The sequence below is a fragment of the Lachnellula hyalina genome (genome assembly GCF_007821495.1).
Source record: "Lachnellula hyalina strain CBS 185.66 chromosome Unknown contig00102, whole genome shotgun sequence".
NCBI lineage: Eukaryota > Fungi > Ascomycota > Leotiomycetes > Helotiales > Lachnaceae > Lachnellula > Lachnellula hyalina.
Window position 1 is genome coordinate 1 of NW_022157216.1, and position 12,736 is coordinate 12,736.

The 12,736-nt window shown below is 38.2% G+C and overlaps 2 protein-coding genes across 2 annotated transcripts; one reads left to right on the plus strand and one right to left on the minus strand.

Annotated features, from left to right (window-relative positions):
• Positions 1–6,568: 6,568 nt before the first annotated feature.
• On the plus strand, positions 6,569–7,471 carry are_2 (Arylesterase; the record flags this gene model as incomplete). The annotated part of the gene is made up of 2 exons (XM_031151430.1): positions 6,569–7,248; positions 7,303–7,471. 2 exons carry the CDS (start codon positions 6,569–6,571, stop codon positions 7,469–7,471), a joined length of 849 nt encoding a protein of 282 aa, XP_031004030.1.
• An 844-nt stretch (positions 7,472–8,315) lies between these two features.
• LHYA1_G006493 (uncharacterized protein) lies at positions 8,316–8,926 on the minus strand (the record flags this gene model as incomplete). Its single annotated transcript, XM_031151431.1, has 2 exons — positions 8,316–8,697; positions 8,745–8,926. The coding sequence occupies 2 exons, from the start codon at positions 8,924–8,926 to the stop codon at positions 8,316–8,318; spliced, it is 564 nt and encodes a 187-aa protein (XP_031004029.1).
• Between the last annotated feature and the right edge of the window lie 3,810 nt (positions 8,927–12,736).

Below are 12,736 nucleotides of genomic sequence, written 5' to 3' on the forward strand. Positions count from 1 at the left end.
CCTAACCCTAACCCTAACCCTAACCCTAACCCTAACCCTAAGACTCTATAGAAAGAGAGAGATGCTAGGAGAAAGGACTCTATTACTAGTATAGAGCATTAGAATACCACATCTGCAAGTGTATATACGCCCTACTAGTTTAAATAGTAAAGATTAATATAGTTAAAGCTAAACCGCTATTAGAAGATAACAATAAAATATTAGAGCCTATCTTTTTTAAGTTAGGAAAAGAATAGCTCTTAATTAAAGTTAGGAACTAAGAGTAGAGAAAGTATTAGTAAAGAGATAGAGGGAGGTTAAAGGAGTTATAAATAGAAACCTTATATATATAGATATAATCCTTTAGAAAACTCTTAGAACTTTTGCTCTTATTAATAAAGGGTGCTAATGCTATACTATAATAAATGGAGACCTTATAAGAGGCCTTGGACTTATATATATTAGTAATAAAAAGTATAAAGTAAAAGGGGCCTCCTCTACTATATAGAATTTAGAGGTTAAAAGAGTTATTACACTCTATATAGATATCGCCGGGTTTAGTTAAACAGTCTATATATATATAATACCAAACCTAGCATTTCTAATAATTTTAGGGAACTTATAGAAGACGTATAATAAAATATAGACCGCGCCTAATAAATAATAGTTCTATTATAGCAAGGCAGAATAATAGGTAATAAAGAGATGTAATTATAAATACTATATAGATAATAGCAATTTCATTATAGTAGCCGCCGCCGCCTTAGAGGATATTAGAGCTGCCTTAAAAGTTAAGGAAGAGTTATTTATAAAGCAGTTAAGAGAAAAGCTACCTCTAGAGATTTAAGACATAGCACTACTATTTTCTAAATAGGTAGTAGATATACTAGCCCCTTACTAAACAGGCATTAACTATAAGATTAAGGTCTGCGAATAACTAGACGGATCTCTAATAGCTTTGCTATAAGGGCTGCTATATAGTATATTAAAGGACAAATTACTTATATTAAGAAAGTTACTAAATAAACTCCTAGAAAAGAGGTATATTAGACTAAGTACCTTAGAAGCAGCGGCTCCTATGCTTTTTATATGGAAACCCAGAAGGGGATTAAGGTTCTACTATAACTATCAAGTATTAAATGCTATTATAAAACTAGACTAGTACCCCTTACCCCTTATACTAGAGACTATATAGAACCTTATAGGAGCTAAGTAGCTTATAAAGGTTAACATTATCTCAGCTTTCCATAAGATCTAAATAGCTAAGAACTATAAGTATAAAATAGCATTTTATATAAGATTTAGTTCTTTTAAGTAGTTAGTATATCTATTTAGATTATCCAGAGCTCTAGCAACTTTTTAGTAGTATATTAATAGTTTATTGCAGGAATAGTTAAACGACTTTACCTTAGCTTATATAAATAATATTATTATTTACTCTAGTAGTTTAAGAGAGAATTATTTCTATAAGGTATAAATTATACTCTATAAACTTTAAGATAGAGGACTCTTCTTAGATCTAGGAAAGAGTAAATTTATATAAAAGAAGATTAAATACCTAGGATTTATTATTTACACTAATAGAAAAGGTATAGAGCCTAACCTAGTAAAAGTAGAAGCTATATAAGACTAGAAGCCGCCTAAAACCTAAAAGGAAGTGCGCTGTTTTCTAGGTTTTATAAATTACTACTAGATATTTATACTAAACTACTTAAAGTTAGTAGGACCATTAACTATATTAACTAGTAAAGAAATCCCATTCTCCTAGGGAAAACTAGAGGAGCTTGCATTTAAAGCGCTAAAAGATAAGTTTTATAAAGCACTAGTGCTTTCCTACTAGGATCTAATACTTTCAACTTTCTTAGAGACTAACTATAGTAGGTTTATATTAGGAGGCACTCTCCTATAGGAGAAGGATAGAGTTTATTAACCAGTTAGCTTTTTCTCTTAGAAGTTAAATAAGTCTAAGATTAATTATAATATTTATAATAAGGAAATACTTGCTATTATATCCTGCTTAAAGTTCTAGGCCCCTAAACTAAAAACATATAGCCCCTTTATAATTTAGATAGACTATAAAAACCTTAAGTACTTTATAATAAAGAAGTAATTATTAGAGTATTAAATTTAATAGTATAAGACTATATTAAAGTTCCAGTTTACCTTAGTCTATTAGCCGGGGATTAAAGCTATAGTCCCAGATGCCTTATCTAAGAGGGAGCAGGATATACTAGAGGAGGATAATAAGATATCAAGATTTAGGCGGTTCTTAAGTCCGGACCGCGTAATAAATTAGCCGGAATAAGCAGATAGAGGGGAGGTAGTAGTAGCCACTATATTAGTTTAGTTGCTAGCTACGCAGTTTAACATAGACCCCACTTAAGACTATATAGAACCCGCTTAAGACTATATAGAACCTAGGCCCCCTTTTTAAGATAAAGAGCTAAATGAATTATAAGATAGAACAGCGTAGAAGGATACACTATACTAGACCATTCTTAGCTTAATATAGAGCAGAGCCTGATCGTTTCTAAGTAAGGTTAAATTAAAGATCTAAGTAGGTAATTATAGTATTAATATAGATAGCCGCTTATGCTACCATAGTAAATTATAGGTTCCTAGAGCACTAGTATCTATAGAGGCTAACTATAATATAAAGGAACCTATAGTTCGATAAAATGATATTCTAAGAATAAAGTTAATTTAGTCTATTTATAACTTACTAGTCTATAGATATCTAGGCCGGGACTCTACTATATTTATACTAGGATGCAACTTCTACTAGCCACTATAGTTAAGACACGTAAGATAATTCTTAAGGAACTATAACTATTACAGAAGAAATAAGATATAAAGAGAATATAAACATGAACTCCTAAAGCCTTTATTAGTCCCTAACTAATTCTTTTAGGAGATCTCTATAGATTTTATAACTAACCTACTAGACTCTTAAGGTAATTATTACCTCTAGGTAATTAAAGACTAACTAAGCAAGTCTGTTATATTAGAAGCAATACCTAGTATAAAAGCTAAGAAGTGCGCTAAAAGGTTTATAAAATGCTAGGCATATTACTATAGTATACTGCAAGCAATTACCAGCAATAGAGGCATAAACTAGATAAGCATATTCTAGAAGACTTTCTACTACTTAACTAGCATATAGTAGAGGCTTAGCTCTAGATACCACCCATAAACTAATAGAGGGCTAGAAAGGTTAAATTAAGAAGTGCAAGTATATCTTTAGAACTTTATTAATCAAGAATAATTAGATTAGAAAAGATAGCTCCCTACCACTTAATTAGCATTAAATAGATATTACTAAGCAGGCCTTAGAATAAGCCTATTCTTTGCAACTTATAGGTATAAGGCCCTGTCACCTATTATATTATAACTAGAGCCTAATTATAGTCCTAAGCTACCTGCTATAAAAAGGGCTAAAGCATTTATTAAAAAAATAAAACAGATTACTAACTTATATTAATCAAGTATAGCAGAGTCCGCTTAAAAATAAGAGGAAAGCGCTAACAAGAAAAGGACTCTAGCTCTAATCTACTAGGAAGGCAATAAGGTATAGCTAGATCTATGTAACTACTAAATAAGCCGCCTAAAAAGGAGCCTAGACTATAAATATGCTAAATATATAGTAGACAAAGTATTATTACTAGTCTCTATTTATTTATTAGGGATCCCTAGTAATATCCACCTGGTTTTTTATATAGATCTATTATATCTAGCAAGCTATAATCCTCTTTCTAGGCAGGAAACTAATAATAAATAACTAGAGCCTAAGTTATTTAAGATGTATAAAGAGTAGCAGGTAAAGGAGATTCTATATACTTAAGATAAAGTAAAAGGGAAAAAGAAGGTTAGAGAAGTACTAGTAAAATAGTTAGGATATTATAAACTAATATAGGAACCCTTAGAAAATTTATTAAATAATACTACTATAGATAAGTTTAAAGTTAAATATAGAGATCCTAAAACCTATAATAGACCTTAAGCATTATAGGAAAAGTTAACAAAAAAAAGGGGGGGATAAAAACAGCTAAAGTCTAATTTCATATAAAGCATAGGTATTAAGGAGTGGAATTAGGATAATTAGGAGCGTAATAAATTTTATTTACTATTTAAAAGAAAAAAAAAAAAAAAAAAAGAGAAAGAGAAATAGGAATAAGCCTGCAGACTACTGTAAAACGCTAGGAGACTGCATATAAAACCCTAGAATTAGAGATTAGCATAATATAGCCTAAGAACCACTACTATAGGAACACTGCTAGCACTAATAAATAGTTACTAACAGAAAAGAATTAGAGAGTAGAGTATAACTTATATTTAACCCTATTAAGTAACTATATTTATTACTATATTAGTAACCTCTAGAGTAATAGGACTAGAAACTAGTAGTTAGCAATATAAAATAAGTAGAGTCTAGCAAAAATACATAGAGAGAAGACTAGCTGCCTATAATAGCTTTAAAGCCTTCTAGGCCTTAAGTACCTTGCCTAGATTAGTAAAGGCGTCCGCACTATATTAAGTGTTAGCTAATTAAAAAGAAGCAGAAACTAACTAAAACCTATACTAAAGTATTAGTAGAGTAGAACTAGATAGTATAGGCAATATAAGCCATTTAAGGACTAATTAGTTAGCAACATTTTATAATTAGAGTCTAATAAATATATATAGGTTCTTGCAGTTTTTACGCTTATAGGCATACTTAGCACAGGAATAGGACTAGTTAGACTATAGAATTAGCAGAACCTAATAGAAACTAATTAGAATCCAACTTATATTTTAGTTAATACAGTTAACTCCTAAAAGGGCGCAGCTAACGCAGTAGATAATATTAGACATCTAACTCTAATTAGTATTATATAGAGTCTATATAGGAGGGGCAGAGGGCATCTTAAGCACTTAAGCACTTAACTACTCTATATGATATACTATACTTACTTTAATAGTATTAGCAATAGAGAAAGAAAGTTTAAAAACAAATAGGAGAAGGGATCTTATACTCGCTTATTAACAACTATTCACTCTATTATTTATAGATTCATAATACTATATAGATTTATAATACTATAGGGTAAATAGTATAACTAAATAGAGATAATAGTAAAAGTAAGAAGTAAGAGAGCTTTACTAAGTAGATAGACTACATCTAAAATCTAGTAGAGCCTAGGCAGTTTATAAGGGGAATAGTAGTATAATATCTATAGATTTAGATTATTTACTACTATAGTTTCAACTATATTATTCAGTTTCTAATAGATTATTTACCGCCTATAAATAGGTAGAGGGAGGGGGTAATATAAGGGGCAAGCCCTAGAGGTAAAGCATAGGCTATACCTATGCTTAGCTTACTAAGCCTTAACTAGGAAGCGCTTACTTTTCTTCAGATCCAGATGAAGATTCTTCTCTCTCCTTTATCAAACTTGTTAAATACCACATTGAGCCTCTGTGTATACGTGACTCACCCGTGACACCTTTATCCTTATAACTAGGGCTTAGAACCTATTAGAACTATATGCCTCCTAGGATTATTACCTCTAGAAGAACACGTAGACCAGATAGGGATATAGTTAGGAAAGTGAGTTAAAGGGGTTATATTAGCTTAAAAGAGGAAAGCTACTATAAAGGTGAAGACGAGGTTCCTATAACCTCATACGCATCCCCTAGCAGCCGCGTCACCTGATACCGCAAGGGCTGTATTTCCAACAAACCCTTTATTTCTAGTCTACTAGTGGACTATCTTTAAATATTTAAGAATTCTATTCTAATTATAAATAATAAAGGGCTATTTAGGAGAGCATAGCTTATAGCAGTAAGCATTATTATAGATCTATAAGTAAGGGATTAGTAGCATATTTATTAGAATATAGAGTTACTTAATATCTTATAGAGATAAGAGATAATTAGGAGTAAATAGATAAGTATATTCTTAAGTCTTACTATATAAGATAGCACCTTTATAGTTATTATATAGATAATATATAATAGTAGTTAAGTGGATAGTATATTAGCACTTTATATAAATTAATACACTATAGGTCTAGTTAGGGTAGAGAAGATCTATTAGCTAGGTTATATATAGTAAGAGTAAGATTAATAACTAGAATGCAAGTAACTTAATTAGGTTTATATTTAGAAGAGCAATTATAAAAATAGAAGATGCATTACTATATATCTAGCTAGGACGCGTTAAATAATTTTAAATTATCTAATCTAATCTCTCTATCAAGGTTAGTTTAGCTAGCAGAATATATAACCGCCTACTATAAATAGTAAGCGGTTAGATAGGAGATCCCTGTTTCGCAGCTTCGGCGGAACTGCGATATAGTATATACCCTCGAAGTGATAAAGAGGTTAAAGGAGATCGGCAGAACTACTTTTAGTAGCGCTCGGCGCTCACCGCCCTCAGCGACCGCCTTCCCCTTCCGGCGCTGCTAGGGGAATTGCCCCTTTTCACCCAAAATCCAATATAGTATATACCCTCGATCCTCAAATTTCTAGCGTCCATCGTCTTTGCAGTCGATCGATATCTGAATCCACCACCGCTGTCTCTGCGTCTAACTCTGATAAACTTCTACCCATGCCGGCCCAAACTCCAAACATCTTCTTTCCACCAAACTATAAACCCGGAGAGTTACTACCGTTGTATTTGAACATACACGGCGGTGGGTTTGCGGTTTGCGACCCCCAAAACGATGACGAGTTCTGTGTCATGTGGGCAAAGCGCACGGGAATGTTGATTGTATCTCTCGACTACTCCAAAGCGCCCCTTTACCCGTTCCCAGTAGCTGTTTACGATGTCGCTGCCCTCGCCAACGCTGTGCTCGCCGATACAAGCCTACCCATTGACAAGACCCGAGTCGTGATCGGCGGTTTCAGTGCAGGCAGCAACTTGGCGCTTTGTGCAAGCCAGCTGCCAGGTTTAAATGGTCATATCAAGGCCGCCTTGACGTTCTACCCGATAGTAGATTGGGGTCATCCTCCGAATGAGAAGTTAGAAATGCGTGCTTATAAAGGGGGCCCAAAAGACCACTTAGAAGTCCCGAGCTACTGGTTTGACTGGGGATACGTTGCTCCGGGTCAAAACCGTCGGGATCCCTTACTCAGTCCTTGCTATGCTAGGAAACAGGACCTCCCGCCTTGGATCTATATTATTGGGGCACAATGGGATATGCTGAGGCTGGAAAGCCAGGACATGATTCACGACCTTGCGGGGTTAAAGTATTTGGAAGATCAGGAAGCAGACTTTGAGAATGGCACGTACAAGTGAACCCTAGCAAAGGGGTGCTCGCATGGTTTCACACATCACTTCAGAAAATCACCACAGAAGAAGAAGAAGAGGGAGGGAAAATGCGAACCTATTTACGAGGAGGCACATGCGTGGTTAAAGAAAGCTTTGGCGAAAGAGGATTGTGAGATACCGCCCAGAATAGCGCCTGAAACGTTTTTAAGAAAATATTCACTGGTTTCCTCAGAGCTGTAGAGAAGGCAGAGAAATGATTATAGTTAAATGTCTCTCGACATACAATCAAACAAGCAACTAAATTAAGTATTTTTTCTGCTATTGTGATGGATGTCTCTGTTTACATGGCGAGTGAAGCCCTTTAAAGTTTCTGAGATCTCGGACCTAATCACCATTTGTCTTGTGGGATTATAGACTAATACATACCTCCATGCTTTGCATCAGACATACCTGAGCTTACCATTCATGTCAAGAACCCACAGAGAGACTAGAAGATAGGCTTTTCGCCGGCGTACGAACATTGAATGGCACGCGACGGACAATGTGAAAGGGTTCTTTCTCATTTTGCAAGCGAGGATCTCCTTGGCCCTTTGAGCGTAGTCCTAAACATTAGTTAGAGAGCTTTAGTAATTCTTTAGTCGTTGATTGGGGTACCCTTTGATTATCCTTTTGCACAATAGTTGAATAAATAGAACTATCCCCAAACCTTTTTCTAATCCCCAAGTTTGCTAGAAATAGTAATTGCGTTCCCTGGAATGAATCTCTAACTTTCTAAATAGTAGTACACCTCCTAAGTCGTCGAAATATTAATGTGGGATATCATATAATATATCCATATGTCTAGGAGTTATCATTTGTTTAGTAGATTTATCATCTATCTTTTTCTGGTAACTTTTGACGCTAATTTGGAAATTTAGACTAGCATTTAAACATACTAAAGTTCTAATAGAAGCTCATCGACTACTAGAATATCTCTAGAAACCAGAGTATCCGATAGACACTTCCCCGTTTTGGTTCTTTCAGTTCTGATCTAATTCGTTCGCACCACGGCTTCAAACCACCCCACCCTTTCTCTTCCCGGACCTCAAATATAAACCGCAAACAACAACACCCTAGCACAACTACTAGGAACATTATATGGCTCCGCATCAAACCCAGAGATCATCTGAAACAGCTGTGGCGCATTAATCCCATGGAACCACTCACAAACCACCCACCCCCCAAACTCCTCTGCATCCACCACAAAGCCATCCGAGCCATTGCTCTTCCACACCCCCGTGCCATACCCGCTCTGGATTCCGACCGGCTCCCAGCGCGCGTAGTTGGTGTCGCTGGGGCTGCCGAGCGCCGAGAAGGCATACGGACTAGTGTCGAATTGCAGGTGCGTGCCGTTGAGGAAGGCGCGCGTGCCTGTTGTATTGACGAAGACGGGTCCGCGAACCCCGCACCTGTGTGCCATGCTTCTACTGTGGTGGGGTTAGAAAGAAAAGGAGTTAGAAAGGGGAGGGGTTACGTACACGCCCAGCCGTTGTATTTGGTGTCGCCGTCTGTTACGGTCATATGGAGGTAGAATTCTTGGGTGTTGTTTTGCGTTCCTGGCGTCCAGGTAGTTTGTCTCGTTTCGACTGTTGGGGCAGCAATCGTGAGACCGATGATGGCGGATGCCGCGATGACGAGGTTGCGAAGTGATACCATTTTGTTCGTTGAGGAGGTATTGAAAGACCAGAGATGGCTATGGTGATGAAATGATGTAGTGATGAGACGAATGAAAAAAGAAGGGAAGCTATATCGGCATCGAAGTTTATATAAGAAATGCAAAGGAAGGCAATTGGACAATTACCGATCGATTACACCGTAATCAACACTCGTATACTAAATGAACCCCTCATTACCACGTTGTCGTACTGTACTCATGATCATGAAGATCTACACGGCAGCACCGCAATTACACAAGCCCTTCGTATCAAGCAGGTGATGCCTTGAGGCTGAGGCGACCAACACTGTAGAACAAACTAACAAATACGAGGATATTCTGTCCCACTGAATGAACGGTAACTACCCCACATGATGTCGCCCTACATCTAGTTTCCGCTATCCGTCGAACTACCGTCGTAAAGCGAAAGGGATCGCCCGGAGCTAAGACGCTTATTCTTACGACTTGAACTTTAAGAACCATAGAATACGAATTTCGCGCTGACTACTCAAAATGGACGATGATGAAATGAATTAAGCTTAAAAATCTCGCTTCATACGGAATGTTCAGTCTTGAGTGAACCTCAGACCAACTCATTTTGACCATGATTTTCAGACTCGCGTGACACTGACAGCTGACTCTGTACACGAGAAAATAGTAAGCTTACCTATTAAGCTTACCCATTTCAATCAGATACGGGGAGAGTGGCAATACAACATCGCAAAAACTACTTTTCCTTCTCTTCTCTTTTATATCCAGTGTCTCAATAGGAAGAGAAAAAGTAAGACGACGAAGTGCATGAAGATGTGCTGACATGCTGACATGCTGACATGAGTTTCACTGAACCCCTTTTTAAGCGAATTTTCACTGCCTCTACTAGCATAACATTAGATCGTCACTTTTTTTGCCCAGATGCTATTACTATTCGGCATACTAATACTTCATAGTAGATTAGAGTCTCCCTACTATCATGCCTTCTTTCTCTGGAACCGGAAATGGGGTAAAAGAACCATATGATAAATAAAACCCACACTTGTACCAGACCTTTGGTCCAACGCGCTCCTTGTCCGATGCAATAATAATACCTGTCACTCGATCATCAGACTTGGTGCTTAAACCCATAGCATCCCAAATCGGTTTCATTTCAGGGTCTCCTTCTACTTTCGAAGATATTTCCTTTGTGGCATCAGGCTCCAACATTAGCGCAAGGGGAAGAAAGCGAACTTCAAGATCCGCTGGCATGCCTCCATGCTCTGGGTGCAGAGGGTCACGATCAGGGTATATAAATATATCAGGAAGTTCATAAGCTCTGCAAAGGGACTCCCCCCATTGCAACTTCCGTAACCACCTATTATATGACTTCGCGACACCGTCTAGTGCGCCACTCATGCCCCCACCCGAGACCAACTGATCCTTTGTAGCCCCATGGACAATGAGGTTTACTTTCCGGATGCCACTGTCGAATAGTTGAAGCTCAGACTCGTGCGGGATTTGAAGAGTGCGGTCGGGACATGCGGCCCAACTGGGGGCAGGGATGTAGATATACGAACCGAGATTTGAAAAGATGCCGCGCATCGAGTCATCCGAGGCTTGTGGAGTCATACTAGAAAAGAAGTGAAGCTTAGGGTTGATCATAGGCGTGTTCCTACGGGCTCTGTAACTGTCCCGGGCATGGCCATTGTGAAAGAGCGCGCGGCCTTCAGCTTGTAAAACTTTGTCGAGGAGGTATACGACACAGCTCTATATCCCTCTCGCAGGATCCTTTCAGTTGCGAGAACCGTTTGTCCAGTCTTGGTGTCCCATAACCATTTGGGTGGGTCAGAGCTCTGCCCACCTACCCACTCGTACCTGCCCGCATGTGGTAGCCTCTGAGGAAGTGCTTTGTAAGTTTTAACCTCCACGTGCCAATGAGGGTCTAGGCAAGATTTTTTGTCGTCCCATAATCCTAAATCTTCGCAATACTTCTTCAATTGAGGGCCAAGGGAAGGTACTAGCCAGTCAAGACCGTCCCAATCGTAATTATTGACAATTTCGTCCACAAAAGAGAACGAAAAGTCGGGATCTACCTTTCTCCAAGACCAGAACCTGCGAATGGCTGTTGGGACTTGAAATCTTTCAAGTCTAGAACGCTGACCTAGCTGAGCATGGCGCGAAAGACGTGAAGGAAGTGGTCGGAATCTTGTCGCATAAGTAAGCATATTAAATGTCCAAAGGCACTCACGGATACCTTGAAAGGCGTTGAGTATATCATGCAGTGGTAGAGTGTTGATACATGAGTTTTTTTACTAAGACAAGATATAAAGAGAAAAGACTAAGAGTTTAGAAACTAGAAGTTGGGAATAACTTCAAAAGGCACGGACCACACTTTTTAGCGAGACTAGGACCTCCATCCATAAAGTGACAGGGTACGAACGAAATTGCTTCCTGCTTTTCTGACCGAGGAATGATCTAAAGGGAGTATGCGAAGCAATGGTATATGCATATTGTGAATCCAAATTCTGTTTCGAGGTTCGAGTAACAGTCATTTTGATTCTACGTGACAACACCTCTAGTGGGATCTTGGGTGCTTGAGCACATCTGACCTGCGTTGTTGCGTTGTACGTGCAGCAGTGCTTACGCTGCCAATATTCATATGCATATTGCGGGCATAGCGATAGCTAGTGAAGTGATACTGCTTTTAACTTCGTGTTAGGTGGTATACGCCTCCGTAGTTTCAGCTTACTGTGGAGAAAAGAGGCTCCCAACCTACGGAGTAGCTTAGACTGTTTCCATACAGGACAGATCAGACACAAATCTGCGGGACCAGATACGAGGCCCTATTATTTTCAACTATTCATTCATTTTGATCTTTTTTCCAATCTTTTCCAATAAACTGGCGATAAGGTGGCCCTTCCGGACACTCGCTTAGTTATAACCCAACCACTTTATATCCTTATAACTTTTTTGATCCTCCACTTCTATATAATCGCGTATACTAGTAGATTCTATACACAAATTGGAGTCTTTCACTTTAATTTCCCGGTCCCCTACCGTAATTTAAGGCTTCTTGATAGCCTAAATATCAGGCTATTAGGAGGCTTAAATTCAGACAGGAAGCTGAAAGAAGCCAACGTACAGACCCATCTACCATGTAGATCATTGTCTCGTGGCTCGCCAGTCTTTCCGCAAGCAGAAATTCAAACGCGGGCTCTTTTATTCGGGGGCTGGTGGAATGATATACTGTGGAACTTGGGTGGCTTTAATTAGCTGAACACAACTGACCAAAACAAGGTACGGAAATTTTGTAGTTACGTGATAATATTTAGCTAGAGTACACATTTTCAAATGGCTTGCAGAGTTGTAGGGTCCTTCTCTACCTTAGTTTTAACAGCTGGATCTGTTCAAATATGGAAGTCGTCTAAATTACCAGCACCCAAGGCTTCTATCGCAGATTCCAGTACGCCCCCTTTGCGCTAGAAAAGGAGGCTAGCTATTTATTCTCTACTGGATACGACTAAGAATCATATCCGAGTATTGCTTTTATATCCTGGCCACAGGACAGAGCGTCTAGTTTGCGAATTGCATGTTTACTATTTGGACGATTATCCACAATATACGGCACTTCCCTACAGTGAAGGCGTATCGATCAGACGGAGTCATTCTCTATCGACTTTCCGGGGTTTTTATTAATACATACGCGGCTTGTACTGGAAGATTTTCAGTGATCGGACTCGATCAACACTATTGAATGGAACGCCATTTGGTATCTCTACTACCCTCGCAGCTGCGCTTGAGAGTTTGCGACGTGAGGATGAAGCAGTGCTGCTTTGGGT